The following is a 21,436-nucleotide window of genomic DNA, read 5'->3' as shown; positions in this document are numbered from 1 at the left end:
GCCCCAGATCTGCTTAGGCCTGGCTAATCACTACAGGACTCCACAAGGCCATGAGATACTCACATAGTGTGACTAGTCGGACCAAAGTGCTAAGTGAATTGGGACAGAAGGAACAGAGAGGAAAAAGAAGTCCATAAAAGGGATGAACAGCTGGTAATTACCTCCACATCTGCATTTGGAGAGCTCTCCTTGGGGTTATAGTCAAAGACAGCCACCATCCTGCGAGGGGTCAGCAGCTCTGCCTCAATGTCTTTGTCCTTCTCTCCTGCAGGATAAACCCAAATCATCCTGAGCTGGAAGCACTAGGACAAAATCCCAAATCACTGTGACTCCTTCACTGTTATTGTCAGGGCCTCAGCAAAAACAGTACTGAGGGAAACTGAATGGAGAGAGATCTTAGGGACACTTGCTGAAGCAGTTTTCTGACCTCCTGTACCACCACTTCATGAGCACAAAAGTGGGGACATCTCCCCATCCCAGCATCCTGCTGTCCTGTCCATATGTAGGAATGGTTTATTTTATGTTTTCTATTAATACACACACACATATATATATATATGTGCATTTGTGTGTACAGATATGCACAGAGGACAGCAATCTCTGCAGGGTGTCTGGAATGGATATTTCTCCTCCCACTACACAATGATCTGCTAATGAGCTACAAAATTTAGCCTTCTACGGGATAAATTCCCTTCTGCCAGGGAAACAGCACAAAGGGAATGTAGGGAACACACTACCTGCCTGCTCAGCCTCAATACTTCCAGACCTGCTCTGAGCCTACAAAAGCCAAGTCTGGTGTTACAGACAACATATACTGTTCAGTCCATTTCCTGGACTGAAACCCTGTCTCAGGTCAGCCCTGGATGGGCTGCCAAGGGGTTTGCAGGCTTGGCCTCTCTGGGCATCAGCAGATGAGTTTGCACCTAGGCAGAGCGAGCACTCTCCCAAGGAAACTTGGATCCTCAGGAGCACAGCATTGCATGAGCAAGAGATTTCCTGGCTCCTCTCTGCTTAGTCAAAGGCCTCTGCACCCACTGCTAAATTAAAACAACTAAAACTCTTCTTACAGTGCTCTGAAGCAGTTCCACAGGGTCTTGCACTGCCCCTTGACCACAAAACATGTCTGTGTTTGGTAAAAAAGAGCAATTCTCACCTGGCTGAGACTTGTACTTCTCCTGCTTCTCCAGCCCTGCTGGGGAAAGAAAATGGCTCATCAGTGAGACTTCATCTTCCAACAGTGAGCACAAGACACAACTGATAAACACCAATAAAAAGAACAAAGACCAAGGCAGCAAACAACAGAAGCAAAACTGTTCATGCAACTCAAAGTCTACAGCAGTAACCAGAACTCAGGGACAGGACAAGAAGCAGAGATCAAGCTCCAAAACTATCCAAGACATCACTGTGGTTAAAAACTTAACACCAGCATAGGGATGGGCTCTGCTTCCACTTCCTAAGCAGTCAGAGACAAACATCTGTGGGTCCTGGAAGCAAGCAGTAAAAATTCAAGGCAGGCTGTAAGCCTAGTGCAAAAACCAAAGAGGAAGCAGTGGGTGCCACAGACCTTTCTTGGAGCGTCTGGGTTTTGGAGGAGGGACGGTTTGGCCACGTGGAGGTGGAGAAAATGTGCCATTTCCTTCATAAAAACACCAAAAAAAGCAAATAAATAGACAAGAGAAACAGACAGTGAATGGCAAGTGAAAAGCATCTTGAAGAGTGAACAGGTAACAGAGCAGCAGGAGGTGCCTGAAAGCTGACAGGAGGATTTCTGGGGATTCAGATGAGATACGATCCACATCCCAAATCCACACCATGCTAATGCCTTTCCTGATCCACATCCCAAATACACACAGCAATCCACCTTGTGCCAATGCCTTTTGTGATCCATATCCCAAATCCACACAGAAATTCACACTGTGCTAATGCCTTTTAGCCATTCCACAGCAGACAGACTTCATTTTATCTTCCAGAAGCAGCATAATAAGGACAGAGTAAAACCTTGTCCCATTAGCACCTGGGAGATGCCAGGTGAGGTGCAGCCCATTAGCTCACTGAGGTGGGAAGGGTTGTGGGGAAGTCTCTAGCTAAAGCTTCTGCACTGAGCAGGGCCAAGACTGGCTGAAATCCCCAAGAAACCTGCAGGAGGAGTGCCCAGACCAACCCCTCTGAGTTACAAGGCTGTGAGATGGCTTAGTGGCAGCAGGAAAACAGCAGAGGCACAGCCAGATCCACTAAGGTTGGAAAAGACCTACAGGATCAAGTCCAACCCCCACCTGGCTGCACCTCTTGTCAGGCAGCTGTAGAGAGCAATAAGGTTCCCCCTGAGCCTCCTTTTCTCCAGGCTGAGCTCTCTCAGCTGCTCCTCATATGACTTGTGCTCCAGGAATTTCCTTGTGTTTTAACAAGAGGAGCAGGTCCAACAATTGGCACACTGGTGGCAGAGAGGACACAGAGAGGTGCAGGATGAGATGGGGAGGGAGAAGGAACAGGCATTGGGCCACCAGTGCTGACAGCAGGAGCAGCTCACAGCCACTGAGTCTGACTCAGCCTGAGCTGTGCTGGCCACATATCCCAGGGAAGGTTCCTCTCCTCTCTCCAAGTAGTGGGAAGAAACAGGGAACTCTCTGCAGTGCCCAAAGCATAGAGCCACATACTTCAGAGAGCAAATAAGGAGCAACCCAAGGACTACCAAATCTGCTCCTTGTACACTCCTATCTGCCTACTTTGCTGTCTTACCTCTTTCCTTCCCCCTCCCCATCTTTCTCCAATCCCAATCACAGATTCTGCTCTTGCAGGGTGACCCTCATGGGATCAGTTACAGACTCTCCAAACAAAGGAGAGAACACAGGATTCAAAACTCTTGTTGACATCCTTCAGCCCCCCTCTCCAAACCTTTTTGCTTCCCCTTCTCCAGCAAGGGTCAGCCTCACTCCCACTCTGTGCTGAGTTCACACACCTCAAGCACAGGAGCAGCTCCAGCAGCTGCAGTGGAGTCAGGAATGACCTGAGAGCTCAGAACACCTCCCTCAGACATCAAGACCTCCCTGCTTGCTCCTGCAGCAGCCACTAAACCAGCTGCAGATGCCAGGGCCCAGCCCTACAGATGGTTTTGGTGGGCTGGACTGGCCACACAGCTTGAGAACAGAACTGAGCTTTGCACATTTGAGTAAAAGAACCTCTTGCCAGGAGCAGGGTACACCCAGAGGCAGTACCTAGGCTCTCCACAGGTGTGTCAGCAGGCAGGAAGCCTTGTTTTAGGAGCTGCTTCTTCAGCTCATTGTTCTCCACCTGGACTTCTGACACCATGTTGCATGGAATGTATCCCTCCCTTCCTGCACATTCACCCCTGTAAAAGCCATCAGCATCCTTGTCTCCACAGACCTGCAAAGGAAAAGACAGGTCAGAGGCTGTTAATGCTGCAGAGAGTGTACAGAGAATCATGGACTATCCTGAGCTGGAAGGGACCCACAAGGATCCTCAGTCCAACCCCTGCCCTGCCCAGGACAGCCCAACAATCCACCCTGTGCCTGAGAGCACTGGCCAAACACTCCTTGAGCTCCATCAGGCTTGGGGCCATGACCACTGCCCTGGAGAGCTGTTCAGTGCTCAAACACCCTCTGGGGGAAGAACCTTTTCTTGATATCCAACCTAAACCTCCCCTGACACAACTCCAGCCATTCCCTCAATCCTATCACTGGTCACAGAAAGCAGAGATCAGTGCTGCCCCTCCACTTCCCTCATGAGGAATCTGCAGATCTCCCAAGGCTTATGCTGCCCTTGGAACACCAGATGGATCCATACAGAGCAGATGTTTCCTAAGGTGTACTCTTACTTTTAGGATCTGTCCCTCCTTAAATGGGAGCTCCTCTTCAGCTGCATCAGGGTTAGGAGACATGGAGACAGGATCATAGTCAAAGAGAGCCACAAATATTCTGATGCCATCATCTTCGCCAGAGGTTTGGGGAGCAGTGCTCCTTGGAGGACCTGTGTACAGAAGGAGAACATCAGCATCATTCCCAAGCCCTGCATGGTGCTCCCTGCTAGCCTCTTCCCTGCCTTGTCCAGCAGTTTCCCTCTCTCCCTGCTGCCCACTCACCTGGGCTAGAGAGCAAAGGTTTCTGCATTTGGCTTCTTCTCATGCTCCTGCTCCTTCTCCTGCTGGGAGCCTGCCAGGAAGCTGTGCCAGGCAACTCCTGCCCCCTGGAATCTTTATTACTGGATGCCTGCAATTGGAACCAGGAGAGAGTTAGTAACAGCCTCTGCCTTCTGACTCACTGAACAGAGCTCAGCCCAAATGCACTCCACAAAGAGCAGAGCATCCAAATGCAACATTCCTCTTCAGGGACACTGAGAGCTGCAAACACCAAGGGAGTTGGAAAACAGGACTGAGGACAGGCACAGGCACCCTGCCAGGCACCAGTGATGATCCCCTTGGAGAGGGTGAGGCTGCAGGAAAGGGCATTTCGAGGGGAGGCAATGATAGTAGTCAGGATGTACACAAAGCTTTCACAAATCAGCTTATTTCAGCAGGGATTTGGGTCCCAGAGGCTCCTGCCCTGGGGAGGAAGACCCAGAGTGAAAAGGAATACTGCATCGGTGCCACTGGGTCAGGGAGCAGGAAAAGCAGAAGCAGCTAATACAAGAAAAGCAGCACAGAACTACAGAATCTCTCAGCTATTCTTCCAGACAATCCTAGAGGAGCTTCCTTTGCTCTGGACAACACTGAACAAAGCAAGATACAGGCAGGCCAGGGAAGCAGAGGGAAGCTAAGAGCCACTGCAAGCTGCTGCAAAGGCAGAATAGGAAAAGTCACCCAACCCTTTTGTGCAAGGAGGTGCTACGTATTCCCTTCGAAGGATGTTGGAGCCTCCTTCTCCAGCCAGGTGACTTACAGTCCAGCTCCCAGCCCTGCTCCTCAGAGCTGCTCTCACCCCTCAGGGCTTCCTTCTCCTGGCACAGGAATCGCAGGCGCCGGCCTGGAGCTCCAGCCCACTCCACATCCTGCTCTTCCAGCAGCTCCAGCCTGCTCAGGTCCCTTCTGTCATCTGTGTGGGCAACCTCAGACTGACTGGAGCAATCACTCCAGTCCCCGGGGCAGCTCTGGGCTCTTTCTGGCCACAGCCTGCTCTCAGGGGAGGATGCACAGGTTGAATCCTGATCATCTTCTGAGTCGTATTCAATGTCTATTTCCAGGCTCCTGGGGCTGCAGCAGAGTGTTGTCATCCCAGCAGATTCTGCACCCCCTGACACTACTGATTTGGGGGGTTTCTTCCTTAAGGTGCTTTGTCTGGCACGACTGTACACATCCAAGCCCTCCTTACCACCACTGCTGACAATGTTGAGCTCTTCCCTAAGGCTGGGAGCTCTGTATAACCCACTGCCCATCTGACTGCAGTTGCCCAGTAGACGACTGCAGTGCTCTGGGAGATCATTCTGTCTCTTCCTCCCCACCTCAGGCCGATTCCTGATCTTCTCTCGATATTTACTGCCCTTCTTCTTGTTCCAAGAGGGATTTGCCCCATTCCCAGACTTTGGCTCGTTCTCCTGGTAGCCCCAATTCCAGTTTGTCTTCTTCTGACTCCAGGCCAGTTGGCCAAAGGCAGGATTTGCATGGTCAGCATCTCCTCTGCTCTCCTTAGGACCAAGCTTCTCCCGTGGAGTCTGGGCAGACACATCCATGGAGGTGTTACTCCCATCTGCCTTCAGGGATGGTTCCTTGTTGGGTGGCTTCTCTGTTCTTCCTGTGTGTGTTTCCAAGGAGTCTTGAGAGGCTGTTTTATCTTCCTTACCACACTTCTCCTCCTCCTCTTCATCCTCATCTTCAGTCACTTCAGGGATGCTAAACAACTTCTTGCTGTGGCTCTTCTGAAGTGGAAGCTCCAATATCCTCTCCAGAATCTCCTCATCGCTGTCAGTATCACAAAGATCCATCTGTACCCAGACCCAGAGAAAAGCCACAGGCAGGACAAGCAAAGGGAAAAAGAGAGGAGAGAACCATTAAAAAGAGAGACAAAGTGACAGCTGATTCCCTCCCAGCGCAGCAGGATGGAGGCGGCTGTGGGCTGCAGCGAAGCAAGGCGAGGGGGTAAAGAGCAATGGATCTTCTGGCAAAGACAGTTGGATGAACCAGCAATGCAGCAGGAAGCAAGGAAGGCAAATGCATGGAAGAGCTCCCTCCCAGCCTCTGTCTCTGCACACACAACTCCCTGCAGCATCTCTCATCCTGCCACATTATTCCTCACAGCTTCAGCACCCTCAGTTTGGGATGAGGAGCAGGAGAAGCAAATCCCTCCGCACCAGAGCTGACAGGGCTTCTCCCTCAGCAGGACTGAGCCTCAGCCTGTGCTCACACAAGCACTCACAGTCCCCCCATTACCTCTCTGTCCTGGCACTGGAGCAGAGGGAAGTGCCCCTGTGCAGTAAGACACCCCTTGGAGATGTTGCTGCCACGGGAGGACCTGCCCTGGACCCTTCCCATCACCTACAGCAGGTTCCTGTCTGCAAATCCAGGGAAGCAAAGTTACCACAAACACACAGGAAAACCCTTTATCTCAAAGGGTCACACAGACTTGGGGTTCACTTGCAGCTGGGTAAGAGCCTACCAGGCTCCATAAAACTTTTGGGATAGATCTGTGCTGCCCCTGCACGGAGGAAGCTGCAGATCCCATGAGTCTCCCCTCAGTCTCCCCTTCTCCAGGCTGAACAAGCCAAGTATCCTTGGCAGCACCTTGTACAGCCCCTCCAGGCTCTTCACCATCCTTGTAGCCAGCACCAAGTCACTCACCAGGGCCAAGGCCAAAATATTCCCTCCCTGTTTTGCCTTAGGAGGAAGGTTGACTGGTACAGGATCTAGAGATGTTTATATCTGTGCTAAGAACTCAACCAATAGCATCGATTTCACTCTGGGTTCTAAAGTTCACTTCACGCTGCATGTTTTTCCAACTAATTAAACCCTGGCTGCATCCATTACATACAAACCCCCTTCCCTCTCCCAAGGAACTTTTGGGTTTACTATCTGGGAGTCAAAGCAGAGCAGGCAGGACCTTAGCCAAGCACTGTTGGGAGCACTGGGCTCAGCCCAGCACCTCCTCCTGGAGCTGATGGCATGGGATGGCTGCTGGAGCTCCCCACAAGCAATACTCTGGACTCAGTACCTTTTCCCCATTCTCCTGGTAACAAGGCTCTTTCTGCTCCCATTTCTTCTCTTCCAGAGCTTCTGAAGATAGTTCATCTTCTTCCTCCTCTTCCAGGATATCTGAGAGGTCAGAACTCCTGTTGTGCTCAGAGAAAAGGGTGAGCTGGCGGCGGCTCACGTCAGACACTTTTTCTTCTTGCTGCTGAAAAGCAAAACACATTTCCTCAGCCTTTCCAGGCTCTACTTCAGCAAGAAAACAGCATTTTTTCCCCTTCTCCAGTACATACACAACTCAAGTGTGGCAGGATAGACAGTGGGCAGTGACTGGCACATGTGTACACACACACACAGACACACAAAACCATCAGCTTCACTTCACAGCCTGCGACAGTTACTGCCTCAGGCTGGGAAACCTCAGTATGTCTGATACAATCCATTTGCCTCCACGGGCACATTCAGCCAAGGTTAAACAAACCTCTCTCTTCACTCTGGACACTTCTTTCATTGCCTCCTTGCCAGGGGACAGCTTCAGGAACTCCTGGCAACTGCCCCCACCCATGTTGGCATCCTGTGGCCCCTCAGCCTGGCTGGGGGAGGACACAGGCTCTGGGCTCAGGTGCTTCTCCTTTGCCTCTTTGTCAGCATCAGGACCTTTGGGTGACTCTTCCACAGAGCACACCTGGCAGGGCTCTGTGTGGAGCTTCACACTGCTGTCAGATGGGTTTTCCAGCTCTGGAGCTTTGCTTCCAGATTGCTCCATCTGGGAAAGAAACCAAAGACAGACCATAAACAACGAAATCCAGAGGAGGTATCTCACAGTACTTATGCATCAAAAGAGGGTCCTTATCACCCCAAATTCTCTGAGACAAACACTGTGGCTTGTGCTGTTGCCATAGGAATATTTGGCCAGGCAATTTGCAGCTGGGAAGGTTGGGAGGCCCTGGAGCAAACTTCTCCTTGTCACCAGCTGCAGACACATGAAGCTGCCACTGCTGCAGCTCTGGCCACCACATGGGGCTCAGGTAAGCCCCACAAGTGCATTGACAATGAGGTTCAGAGCAGCAAGAGCAGCCCAAGCTGTACAACAAGGTCATTTTCCACTCCCATGAGCCAGAGGAATGTCCTACACACCCCATGGCAGGTTAGCTTGGGCTGGAGGTGAGGACATTACCTCAGCTCTTCCGGGAGCTGTAAGGGCTGTAAGGAATCAATGAACAAGGATATACACAGAGAGTCCAACAAGCTCCTGTGATTAGGTCATGAAGTTGGATTATAGAAAATTTTCATCTGTTTTCCAACCAGTTCATTCTGGTGACTCAGAAAACCTCTGGGAAATGGAGGAATGAAGCCCCAGGAACAAGGAGGGTAAGGCCTTCATCAACCACCTCTTCTCTCCCTCTAAGCCCACACAGCCTCCACTGCATCTTTCAAGGGAGCAGAACCTTGTCTTCATGCACCAAGTACACTAAAGGATCAGACCCCAGGGACATTCAGACACTGCACTGTCAACTTCTAAATGTCCCCTGGGCTCAGACAAAAGCCAGACAGGCCCTGATCTCATCTGAGAGCTCTGTTTCCCCTTGTTGACAGCCAAGTGAAGACTCTATCTCGAGTGAGAAGGATGATTTGCATCCTAGGAACACCCATTTCACTCCAAGGACTACAAAGGAGGCAAAGCAACCAGCCCATGTGCAGCCATCTACAGCAGACATCTACATGTCTGAAGGAGACAGTGCTGGAGGCAGGTGAAATGCAGTGAGAGGCTCAAAGCAAGATAAAGGAAATCTGGGCTGGAACTGAATCCACTGAGCTACTGCCCTCACAGAAACCTCCTAGCACACCTGGAACACCTGAAGCTGGGACAAATCCAAGAAACTCTCCTGGAAGTGTTCCAGGCCAGGTTGAACCGGGCTCAGAGCAACCTGGGCTAGTGGAAAGTGTCCCTGGCAATGGCAGAGGGTCAGAACTGGATGATCTTTAAGGTCCTTCCAACTCAAACCATTCCAGGATTCTATGAAAAGTGGGTAAATGAATCAAACAGGTGACCTGAGGTACCGTGAGCTGCAAATGACCAGGGACTGATCATAGAAATTTTGGAGTCAACATCTCGATTCTTCTGGGTATATATGTGGCTTTTAGTCTTGGGCCCACAGAGCTGCTGATGCTCCAGCAGTTCTGAAGAGTCTTCTCTGCTTTTACCTAACTCTGAGTCTTAGCAAGCTCACAATGCCATGATTAATAGAGTCATGCTGAATTTAACAACTTGAAGCACTCCCCTGAGTCCTGATGTCAAAGGTCAGAATGGGAAATGGATCCTTATTCCTGTTATAATACATCCCACGCCAACAGGACCCACTTCCCTCTTGTCACAGAGTGAACACCTAATAGATCTGTTTTCTTATGGGGCCCTCAGACATCCTCTCCTGTGTCCTAAAAAGCCCTGAAAGCACTCACCCACCCTACAGAACTCCAAATACCCAATGTCAGGACAGTTTGCCATTCCCCAGCCTCGCTGAGTGCTCCACCACAGCCCTGTACAACCCCACCAGGCTGGAAAAGGTAGCTTCAAGTCAGGGAGCACAGCAATGCCAGGCTAACACAGACATCAGTGGGAACATCCCTTTCACCCTCTAACTCTGCAAATTCTTGCCTTCCTGACTCTGCTCCTGATCTGCTTTCATGTGTGATCAAGAGGTGAACTTCATCTTCCACGTACTCAACAGCAGCCAACAATCCCTGACGGTCTGTCAACCACTGGATGACAGCCCAAAGGCAACAGTGTGACCCACAAAGATGCTGACTGGCACTTTGTTCCATTTCCACAAATGTTCCATTCCCCTTCCCAGCACACATGGCACTGGGCAGGAGATGAAGCACTTACCTGCACCTCTGCCCCTTCACCCAGGCCTTGCAGTTCCAGTTCCTTGGCAGGACCAGGCTCTGTTCCCTCCCCAGGGAGCGCTGTGCTGCCAGCCTGCTGAGGAGGCACAGTCAGGCATTCCTTGTCTCCTGCAGTCTCCAATCCCTGTAGGGAAGTGCCTGAAGCCTGCACCAAGGAGGCAGGGGGAGAGGAGAGGTGTGGAGGTGGAGAGGCTTTCTCTGGCAGAGCCCGCACGGAGCTGGAGGAGAGCTCAGTCAATTTGGCATCTGAGCTATCAGCAGGAGCTTTGTGGTGGAGCAGCAGCACAGGCATGTGGGGTGTGGCTGGGCCCAGAGAGCCCCTGGGACCCACCCTGGGCAGTCTGGAGGTACCAGTGGTGGAGACAGATGAGGTGCAGTGAGGAGTCTGCAGCAGCACTGAGGAGATCTGGGCTGGAACCGAATCCACTGACTCTCCATACTGAGACATTGTCCTCACCGAGACCTCTCGGCACACTTGGAACATCTGGAGCTGGGACAAGTCCACCAGGACACTGCCAGCTGTTGGAGAAGTAACTTCTATCACCTGTAAGCAAAACCAAAAAAAACAGGGAGGAGTTACTTTTTGTGCACAGCTCAGGCATTCTGAGAAGAACTAGTCCTGACCCAAAGTTAGGGCAGATCCCAAAGCTCTTGAGAGCAGGTGGGCAGAACTCACCCTTCTGCACTAGGAAGAAGAGAGTCAAGAGAAACTATTATCATAACCATTTTAGACACTGGATAGTCTATAAACCATGACTATATTCACTCCTACTCCACGTTTTAACTCTCCTGTTCCCTGTGCTGTAAAGGGCTTTTCCCTTTTTTTAGCTTCCCTTTGGCCTGCCTTCCCAGACTGTGCTTTTTTCTTGACCTGGGCAGAGGAAAAAGCCTTTCCATGATAAAAGAGGAATTATCCAACACAGCACCATTCTGCTTTGCACTGTGCTCCTTCAAACAACTCTGGCTCAGCACAACAGCATGTGCAGAAGACCTCAGGGCACTTTTAACACAGAATATCCTTGAAGGTTCTGTGCCAGTATTTGTAGTGGTCCCTGGGGTGTTTGGAGAAAGAATCATAGAAAGCTTTGAGCTGTAAGGGACCTTAAGGATCATCTCATTCCACCCCCTGCCATGGACAGGGGCCCAGCTTGCCCAAAGCCCCAGCCAAGCTGGCCTGGAACACTTGCAGGGATGCAGCAGCCACAGCTTCTCTAGGCAACCTGTGCCAGTGCTTCACCACCCCCACAATGAGGAATTCCTTCCCAATATCCTATCTATCCCTGCCCTCTGGCAGTGGGAAGCCATTCCCACTTGTCCTGTCCCCACAGGCCCTTGTCCCAGATCCCTCTCCAGCTCTCCTGGAGCTCTTTTAGGCACTAGAAGGGGCTCTAAGTCTCCCTGGAGCCTTCTCTTCTCCAGGCTGGACATCCCCAGCTTTCCCAGCCTGACTCCATGGCATAGGTACTTCTGCCCTCACAGCACCTCCATGGTCTTCTCTGGACTTGCTCCAGCAGCTCCACATCCTTCTTACATTGGGACCACAGAGCTGGAGACAACACTGCAGGTGGGGTCTCACCTGAGAAGAGCAGAGGGGGAACATCCCCTCCCCTCAGCCTGCTGGTCACACTGCTTTTGATGCAGATTTTTTGATGGAGAGCTACACCTCACTCCTCACAGGCCAGAGACAAGCCCCAGGTGGTGGCAAGGCTGAGTACTTGGACTTGGACTTGTGCTCTGTCCATGCACTATGGACTCACTGAGCTCACTGCTTCCCCCAGGATCAGTGCCTTGGGTGAGCAGAGGAGATGACACTAATTGTTTGGCTAGTGAAGGGTCCTGCCACAGGAGCTTTCTTAGCTTAGTTACACCAAAACCACCTCAAAAATCTGGAGATATATCTTTTGTGGTGTACCTCACACCTCAAGTTATGTCCCTTTTCTGCTATAATAGAATCATAGAATTTCAGGGGTTGGAATGAAGCTTAGAGATCAACTAGTCCCAGTCCCCTGCCCTGGGCAGACATCCCTGGGCAACCTGTGCCAGTGTCTCACCACCCTCACAGGGAAAGCTTCTGCCTAAGATCTCACCTCAAATTCCCTCTGTCAATTTCTCCCCATTGCCCCTTGTCCTGTCCCTGCACTTCCTAACCCAGAGTCCCTCTGCAGCTTCCCTGGAGCCCCTTCAGCTCCTGGCAGGTTGCTCTGAGGTCTCCACTCAACCTTCTCTTCTCCAGGCTGAACAGCCCCAACTCTCTCAGCCTGTCCTCATAGGGAAGGTGTTCCAGTGCTCTGATCAGCTTTGTGGCCTCCTCTGGCCTTGCTCCACCAGTTCCATGTCCTTCTGCTGTTGGGGACACCAGAGCTGTGTGCAGCACTCCAGGTGGGTCTCACCAGACCAGAGTAGAAGGGGCAAATCACCTCCTTGGACCTGCTGCCACACTCCTTGGGATGCAGCCCAGGATTTGGTTGGCTTTCTGGGCTGTGAGCTCAGATGGCAGCTCATGTCCAGTTTCTCATCAACCATCATGCCCAAGTCTTTCTCCTTAATGCTGCTCTCCATTACTTCCCCACCCAAACAGTATCCTTCCTTTCCAAGCCAAGGACTGTCATTGCCTCCTCAGGACATGCTTACTGGATCCAGGTCTCAAGGCTGTGGCACTGCCTGCCCCAGCCCCAGCCCCATACCTTCTGTCCGTCGGCGTACACGGCGTATCCGGTGACTCGCACTCCATTGGAGGACCCCTCAGCATCAATGGTCACAGGTAACCAGCTGATAACAAGGATACCTGGAGAGGGCCCAGCTTCTACTTGGACATCCAAAGGAGCATCAGGTGTGCCTGAGAGAGAGCAAACACATTTTCCTCTTGCTTACCTGGTTACATCATAAAGCAAAACTTGGGTTAGAATCCAAGAGCAATCCAAGACTTGGCCCTGCAGAGCTGAGCTAGGATAGCCAGGAAAGGACAGGCAGAACCAGAGGAATATAAAGTGCTCTTGTTCTGTGAAAGATTTATGCAGAGTAAAGAGCTTTGCAAAAGTAGCTGAGGCCAAGATGCAGCAAACCCTTGGAGCAAGGTCATGGCAAAGCAGCCCTGAGGCATGCTGCTCCAACCAGGTGTCTCCCCAGAGCAAACCAAACCAAAAGGGAGGATAAAATCTTAACATAAAGGAAGAAAAACATTAAGACAGAACAGTACAGCACCTCAGGCTTTGGGCCCTAACCAACTCTCTCCCTTTCACCTCATGGTTTCCCAGCCAAGGCTGAGCACATTACTCCAAGCACTCCATGCTCAGAGACCATGGGCACCACCTCTCTGACCTGCAGGGACCTTCTCCAGCCTGGTGGCTTGGCAGTGCTGGAGCAACCTGAGTGGATATCTGATACCTGCTAGTGGGGTAGTGAAGTGTATCACAGCTGAGTTCTGCTCCTGCCCCTCAGGCACCTCTTCCCAAGGTGTCTTCATGGGCTTGGCCTCCAGCTTGGCCTCATAGTGTGTGCTGGGCTGCAGGTTACGGAAGGTGTACCAGTAGACCCCTGGTTTGGTCGTGTCACACTCCTCGCCGTTGAGGTACACCACGTGGCTGTAGTTGCTGTTGCAGGGAAGCCACGTGACCTCTGCTGCTGTGGCAGTGACACTTCTGACTTGGAGCATAGTTGGTGACACACAAACGTCTTGGCCCACAAAGCAGGTGCAGCGCAGCCTGTCAGACCTGCCCTGCTCCGTCACAGCCTGCACAGACACACGGTAGGCCTTGGTGTGTAGGTCCAACTTCTCGATCACTGCTTTGGTCTGAAGGCCACTCTTCACGTTCTGACGGAGCTCTTCATCCACGTAGATGTTGTAGCTTTGGATGTCTGGGCAGCCAGCTGGCAAAAGAGGTGGTTCCCAGCCTACAACTATGCTCCTGGCAAGCTGCTTGATCAAAGTCAGTTTTCTTGGGTAAGGCACTGCTGTGTGACTAACAGGTTCCTCCTGGTCTCCTTCTGCTCTACTGGCCAATGGGCTGATGCTACTCTCTTCAATGGAGAACTCACTCTTATCTCCACTGCTGGTGCTTGCACTGACCAAACTTTTCTCCTGGTATGAGCTATGGGTGAGATCATTGAGCTCTGAAGGCAGGAACGTCAGGAGATCATCATCTGAGACTCGCTCAACAAAATTGGAGGGGACCAGCCCACGCCGGCCATCCATCAGCTCCCCTAAACAGAAAACAGGACACCTGTTACCACTGCACCTGCCAGGCAGCCTGTCAACCCAGCTCTGAGGACATCTACTCCAGGTCACCACTGCTCTGCAGTCAGGAATGGAAAAAACCTCCAGCAGGTTATTCTTAGCAATGTTTCCTGCATTTCTAGGGCTTCCCTTGTTGGCCACAGTGAGAGACTCACTGCTCTGCACATTCCAGAGCCAACTAACTAGGAAGTTGGGTTTTGTAGTTAGCTGAAGGGTTTCTCCTTCTTAATTATCCCATTGTTCCTCTTAGCTTAAGGGTCTTTTCTAGGCTGACCAATCTATGCAGATTGATGACTTTATGTCTTCTCCCAGCCATACAGATCTGGGGGGTTGTAGTACTTCCTCAAGCAAGTCCATCTTTCCAGCTCTGTGTTCAGCTCTGACCTTCCTTTTAGCTCCCTCTTTTAAGCTACCTGGACTAAAGATGTCTCAAAAGGACTGTGGGGACAAGGGATACACAGCACTTGGTACGTGAAAGACCCACCAAACCACACACTAGCAGTGCACAGGGACTGCACTGCCTTCCCCTTCCAAACTCTACCTACAGCAAACCAACTGCAAGCAGGGAAAGCAGAAAAGGTTAGTAAATAACCTTTTTATTCTTTAAACAATAAACAAACAAAGGAATAAATGAATACAGGAGCAGCTTGGGAATAGAAAGAAAAGAAGAGGCAGAGCAGTCAGAACAAGCAGTGCAACATACATGCATTTGCCTCAGCTCTTGCAAAGCACCTCAGGAAATAAGGATCCTTCAGCCCTTCAGAGGCTCCACAAAGACAGCTCAGAACAAATTTACAGCTCTTGGTTTGGTTCCATCTGCCTCTTAATCAACCAGGATCATGTTTGCAAAGGGGCCAAGACAGAATCACACTGTGTGACACCAACGAGGATCACAACTGGAGTTTGGATTGATGATCCTAGCACCTCTCTGCCAAAAGAGCAATGGAGCCCATCACCTGCTGCAGTCCCTGGCTCACTGCTCACACTGGAAAAGGGATACAACCCATCTGCAGAAGGTGCCCAGGGCTGAACATGTTCCTCTCCATGGCAAGGGAGGAACCTGGGGCTGAAACCTGGAGCTCTGCTGAACGCAGCAGCAAAATTCCCACTGAAATCCCTAGAGCAGGATTCCATCTTTTAGACTTAATTTAATCATAAGTAAACCCTTTTCCAACAAATCTGCTCTTCCCTCTAACAACCTAACTTTGGGCAGAAAACCTCAAGATAAAAGTTTCAAGATTCACTTAACTCTTCTCATTTTTTGGAGAGAGACCAACTCTCCACAGCAGTTTGGTCACACTTTGTTCTGCTAACACCCACCTTCAAAGAAGCCATCCTCATCCATGTCTCCATAGATGTAAATGTATTCTCCAGCAGTCAGTGGAAGCTCTGCCTCTGGATTTTCATTAGGCCCATCAAAAGGATTGTAGCTGAAATATTAAGGACAACGTAATTTGCAGAGGAACTTTCCCAGCAACACATTCAAACTGTATTGTTGATAAGCTTACAATTCACTGGGAATTATTCCACTTTTCCAAGCAGCAAATTACACAAAAGCCAAGACCATAGTTTACATAAAATAACATTCAATAGCCAATTTTCTGAGGAGCAGAACAGATGTTTTCTGATGTCTGCAGGAACTATGAGGATGCTGAGGGGACTGGAGCATCTCTCTCCTGAGGAAAGGCTGAGGGAGCTGAGGCTGTTCAGCCTGGAGAAGAGACACTGAGAGAGGATTTTATCAATGCATAAAGGTATCTTAACGGTGGATGTCAAGAAGATGCAGCTAGACTCTATTCACTGGTAGCCAGGGACAGGAAAAAGGGTAACAAACACAAACTGAAACAGCCTCCATGGTGTTTCAATGGCATAAAGCCATTCCCCCTTGTCCTGTCCTTCCAGGCCCTTGTCCTAGGTCCCTCTGCAGCTCTCTTGGAGAGCCCCTTTAGGCACTGGAGCCTTCTCTTCTCCAGGCTGAACACCCCTAGCTCTCCCAGCCTAAAAATCTCATAGAGGAATGAGATATATGATCTATATGATCATATTATCCACTCCTAGCAGTGGTGAATCCTAGAGAAGAGAGTGAACTAGGCAACTCTGAGATAACCTAAACACACAGACCGAAAGAACTGATCCTTCAGTACCTGTATCGAGCTAAGAACACCTGAAGCTTGGCAGGACCTTGGCTGCTTGGCTCTGGCATGAGAGAGATGCTGTCAACATCCAGCTCCTCCATTTCACTCGCAGTGTCCACCTAAAGGCATTAAAGGTAAAGGATGTGAGTAAAGGAACAGTCAAAGGGTTCAAACATCAGAGCACAAGTCCTCTGAGTTCATGTTTGGAGCTTGGGGAATAAATGTGGCTTTACTAGTGGATAAATGGAGCCATTTATGGATAATAAATGGAGCCTTACTGGTGGGTGAACGAGACCTCACTGGTAGATAAACATGTCCTTACTGGTGGATGAATGTGACCTTACTGGTGGATAAACGGACCTTACTAGCAGATAACCAGACCTTACTGGTGGATAAATGGAGACATTTATGGATAATAAATGGAGCCTCACTGGTGGGTGAATGAGACCTCACTGGTGGGTGAATGAGGCCTCACTGGTGCTCCCAGCAATGCATTTATTTCCTCCCTGTTCAGCCCAGGCTGTGAGGGACTCCCACACTGACCTCTGGAGTGGGGCAGGATTTGGGACTGTTGTGCATGGACTCAGACTTTGAAGAGTTGGACTGAGACTCCACTTTCTTGGCTGCTCTCTGAGCACTGGTGGCAGGAACCAGGGAGCCCATGGTGGCCTCAGGCACCCGCTGCGATGTCTCCAGCTCGTGTGGCCCTTCATTGTGCACCTTCTTGGTGCTCTGCTGAGAGAGCAGCCCAGGAGCTGTGGGTTCTGCAAGAAAATCACCTTGCCATTACTCAGAGCCATAGGTAGGACACCAAGTCAGCAGTGAAGAGCCCAAGTCTCCATAAAAGTGCCTCAGACTGCACACCCTGAGCAACCTTTGCCCACAGAAATGCCAAGTTCTCCTCATGGCTACAAACTGAATCCAAAGTCTTTCCAACAGAAAGACACAGAGCTCCCCAAAGTGAACAAAACATTGGCATCACTTCCTTTACCCCTTTCCAGTTAACCCAACAGTTACCCTTGTCCCAGCAGGGCTGTGGGCTGGAGCTGCACAGAGCAAGGGGAAGCTCTGAAGTCACCAGGGTGGAGGTGAGGAGGTCGATTTTCCCTGCTTGCAACCGGAATTGGTGGAGTTCCTGGGACAGGAGGCTGAATTGCTCTGTCTGACTGCGGCACTGGTCTTCTAGATCCTTCACTCGAGCCTGACAGGAGAGACACAAGATGGGGCACAAATCCATATCCAAACATTAAGGCAGCATTCACTGCATCTTGTCAGTGGGTCCCAGGCTCCAAGAAGCTAAAGGTGTGCCCTGTCCAGGCATTGGGAACTGGCAGCTCCACACCTGGAGTCTTTTTAAAACTCATCATCTCTGAGGAAACTGCCTTCAAACTCCCATAAGAAATATCCCTGGAATGCTGGGCTTGAATTTCAATAGCCTAACCCAGCCCTGCACAAGACCAGAGATAAATCAAAGATAAATCAGCCTTGAAAAGCAAAAGATTGAAAAGGCTTTGCATGTTCTTAGAGCAGTAAAATCATATCTGCAAAAGGAATTGCTCTCTCATCACTCTAGAGGTTCCAGCAAGCTCCCAAAACCTTACCCTGGTCTCTTCCCCACCAATCTGGGCAGGAGGGACTTGATTGTCCCTCCAGCCCTTGGCTCCTCCAGACACTGGGAAGGGCAGAGAGCATCAGCACCTTGGCCTGTGCTGCAGAACACTCCTCTGATGTGAGAAACCCACACTCATGCCCACCAGGGATGATTTGCCCCAGGAAAATGCATGTTGAGGACAAGAAAGCAACATTTCAGCAAGATGAGATGCAGAGGAGCCCTGGGAAATCCTAAGGAGAGGGAAGGACATTCCTACCAGAGAGCCATTTGTATTTCCTCCTATTTTCTTCTGCCATCTCTAGAACTTGCCCTTACAAGATGCTGTTGAGTCTTGGCTGTCCTTACACATCCACACACTCCCCCCGGGCTGTAGGCAAAACAATTCCTAGGAGATCACAACTGCTCCTTTCCCTCTTCTCACTCTTTTTTTGTAGGCAAAATGCACCAAAACAGTTTGTGCTCTCCAAAATTTTCCATTCTACAAAATAGGTTTGAAGTGGGTTCTTTCCTCCTTCCAACTCAAAAAAAAAAGATGCCTTGAAATATTACGTGAGACAGAAAGCCTGGCTTTAGGCAGCTCTAAAAATAACCCATTTGACCTGGAAAAAGCTTTCTCTCTGGTCTCAGAGTAACACAAACCCTTTGTAGCTGCTCCCTAACAGTTTCTGAGGGTCTATGTGTTATTATTTCACTGTGATTTATCTGTTTAGATGTGTCAGTTTATCCCTTGTTCCCTTCACAACTCCCTAAGTGCTTTCAGGCTTTAAGGAGAGCCTGGTGAAGGCTCTGAAATCAGATTCCAGGAGTAACTTCCAGAAGTCTCTGTGTTCTCCTCTTGCTCAGAGCCAACTCCTTGTTTACCAAGGCACCTTGCACAGGATTCCACTCCATCAGGAGTGTTTGGATTTACTTACAGTTAAGATTTTTTCCACACAAATTCTTCTCCCCTCATTACATCTTAACAGAGAAAAGAAACCATCAACAGTCAGATTAACTGGACCAAAGTAAGGTTTCCTCTAGGTCAACATCCATCCCTGATTCCACCTTGGGATACATCCTACAGCAGGTACAGAACCATTACAGGACCAGAGAGTGATTTCCCATCTTCTCTGGAGACCTGAGCCAGCAGCTGCATCTGGACAGTGTTTAATGCATCATAATAGTACCTTGTTCTGTAAATTTATTAATCACAGTTGAAATCCATTTATCCAAGAGCCTGGATAATCCACAGTTTAATTCTAAGACACCTAATTAGTCAGGTTTCTTTTTAGATTGATCAGATCTGTGATTCAAACCACCAGACAAACATCCCTTAAGTACTACTGTCACACCATACACAGTGGGGACTGCTAACAGGCTACTTGCAGGGGTCACAGACAACTGGGAAGCAGCATGTTTCCAGGGGGGAATATCAGTGCTGGGAGGCAGGGGGATAAGGAGGAGGGGGAAAAGGAAGAGGAGCCTAAAGATATGGCCAGGAGCTTCAGGGAACCAGCAGGTATCAAGTCCCAGACACAGAAAAGACTTCTGTGTCTATACCCAGTCCAAAGTGGGGAGAAAGTGGAGCCTCACACAGTTGACACTGTGCAGGTGATTGCCAGAAGAGGCTGCAAGAGCAGGAGCAGAGCTTGGGGGGAGTCAGTTTAACCCCCAGTCCAGGAACTCAGATGTTCCACACCAAGCCAGAACCAACCACCACCAGCTCAGCTCTGTCCTCTGTGACAGTCTCCTTGCCTGGTCTATTCCACTTCTCCTACAGATGATGGTCCCCATCCAGATGTCCCTTGTTACCTTTCTCCATATCTTCTCCTATGTATATCTGAGGTCAGAAAATCCTGATCTTGCTAGAAGGGAACTCTACAGTTGTGCAGTCCCAGCTCCTGCTCAAAGCAGGGCTGATGCCAAAGGGATTAAAGGAACACCCATAACTCCACATCAATGCAGCTCCTACTTCTCCAGGATGGGGGGATACCCTATAATGTCTTTTCCTACAAGTTCCCAACACTTTAGTTGCCTTTTTGGCCAGCCTTGTGGTTGCTATTTAACAAACCTCCTACATCACATCCTGCATCTCCTGTCCCATAGGGAATTCTGAGCCCACCACTGTGTATGACACAGCTGCCTCTCCTCCATGTGCCTTGCACAGTGTCACTTAATGTCTCCATCCCTCATGAGATCTGTCAGATCTGAAAGTGTTAAAGCAGTTTTCTATCAGCTCCAAACCTCATCACTTCCATATAAACCTTTCCAAATCCTCTGGGAACAGGCTGGCACAGGTCCCACACTAGAACCTCGTTAGTTACTATCTCTCCTAGGAAAACTACTATCCACAATCTCTCCTTCCCATCTCCCATCCAATTCCAAAGCCACCAGGCCCTGTCTTCTTCTCCACAACACTCATTTGCAATGACTGCACCATTCAAAACTCCAAAGTTTTGAAGGAAACACTTCACTCTTGGACTGCAAGTAGCTCCCGAAGGATATTTAAATGGAGAAGGGACCCAGTTGGACAATTCTAAAAATCTGGAATTGCCCAAAAAATTAAGCTCCTAATGCTAATTGGTCAAGAAGCAAAGGATTTAAAGAAAAAAGCAGCTGCTCCATCAAGCTCAGAGTGGGAGCTCCTGGGATTCCACTTGTTTCCTGGCAGTGACACTCTTGCAATCTTTTCCAGAGTATAGTTAACAAGAATATCAAGCAACTGTCAAAGTCAGGACAGAAGGCAAAAGGTCCTGTTTGACAGGATGAGAGCAGTACCTGCATGCAATCCAAGGTACTCTGGGAGCAAGAAGAAAAGCAAAAAGAAGAGACAGAAAACCACATCAGGTTACACCAGCCAAACCCAACACTCTGCCAGAGATATCCCAACCCTCAGGCTGAATGAGATTGTTTTCTCCCCAGCTTCTTGCCTTGTTCCACACTGAGATTCCCACCTCATTCCCAAAGCATCTGCTGGCTAAACAAAAGCCAAATCCCACATACAAACACACAGAGGCACTTTCTGAAGGTCTCAAATCATAGCGTGCTCTGAGTCAAATGATAAGAAACTTTGAGTGTCAGTGCTAAATTCCAAGCCCTCTTATCCCATAAAATCAATGGAATGGACACTTTGTGGCCAGACCTTTCTCCAGATCTGAGCCCACAGAGTGCTGGGAATCATGGAATGGGTTGGGTTGGAAGGGACCTTAAAGCTCATCTAGTCCCACCTTCTGCCATGGGCAGAGACACCTTCCACTAGCCCAGGTTGCTCCAAGCCCCATCAAACCCACATCAAACCTCCTTCCCCTAAAAGCTGCTCAGAACCCAACTAAACAGCAGCTGCCTCAGCTGATCCCATCTAAAAAGCAGCTGAAAGTACAGATGTTCTCAAGGAACATGGCAATGGGACATCACGTCACATCCCCATGATATTCCCCCAG

General features: G+C 49.9%; 1 protein-coding gene across 1 annotated transcript in view; it reads right to left on the bottom strand.

Moving 5' to 3' along the window:
- Window positions 1-21,436, bottom strand: part of LOC103806172 (peripheral-type benzodiazepine receptor-associated protein 1-like) — a gene marked incomplete at its 3' end in the record, with an annotated part of 28,318 nt that overhangs the window by 1,684 nt on the left and 5,198 nt on the right. The window contains exons 7-22 of the mRNA XM_009078851.1: window positions 17,423-17,606; window positions 16,949-17,169; window positions 16,415-16,524; window positions 15,591-15,700; window positions 13,421-14,236; window positions 12,721-12,872; window positions 10,017-10,580; window positions 7,611-7,895; window positions 7,155-7,334; window positions 4,819-5,931; window positions 4,097-4,223; window positions 3,833-3,984; window positions 3,213-3,381; window positions 1,565-1,636; window positions 1,154-1,189; window positions 162-265 (exon numbers count right to left, since the gene is read on the bottom strand). Coding sequence (XP_009077099.1) covers window positions 162-265; window positions 1,154-1,189; window positions 1,565-1,636; window positions 3,213-3,381; window positions 3,833-3,984; window positions 4,097-4,223; window positions 4,819-5,931; window positions 7,155-7,334; window positions 7,611-7,895; window positions 10,017-10,580; window positions 12,721-12,872; window positions 13,421-14,236; window positions 15,591-15,700; window positions 16,415-16,524; window positions 16,949-17,169; window positions 17,423-17,606 — 4,395 coding nt within the window. The remainder of the gene's footprint in view (window positions 1-161; window positions 266-1,153; window positions 1,190-1,564; window positions 1,637-3,212; window positions 3,382-3,832; window positions 3,985-4,096; window positions 4,224-4,818; window positions 5,932-7,154; window positions 7,335-7,610; window positions 7,896-10,016; window positions 10,581-12,720; window positions 12,873-13,420; window positions 14,237-15,590; window positions 15,701-16,414; window positions 16,525-16,948; window positions 17,170-17,422; window positions 17,607-21,436) is intronic.

Source organism: Acanthisitta chloris, unplaced genomic scaffold (genome assembly GCF_000695815.1).
Source record: "Acanthisitta chloris isolate BGI_N310 unplaced genomic scaffold, ASM69581v1 scaffold12027, whole genome shotgun sequence".
NCBI classification, from domain to species: Eukaryota; Metazoa; Chordata; class Aves; order Passeriformes; family Acanthisittidae; genus Acanthisitta; species Acanthisitta chloris.
The sequence above is the reverse complement of the archived record's forward strand: the minus strand, read 5'-3'. Positions and strand labels throughout refer to the sequence as shown.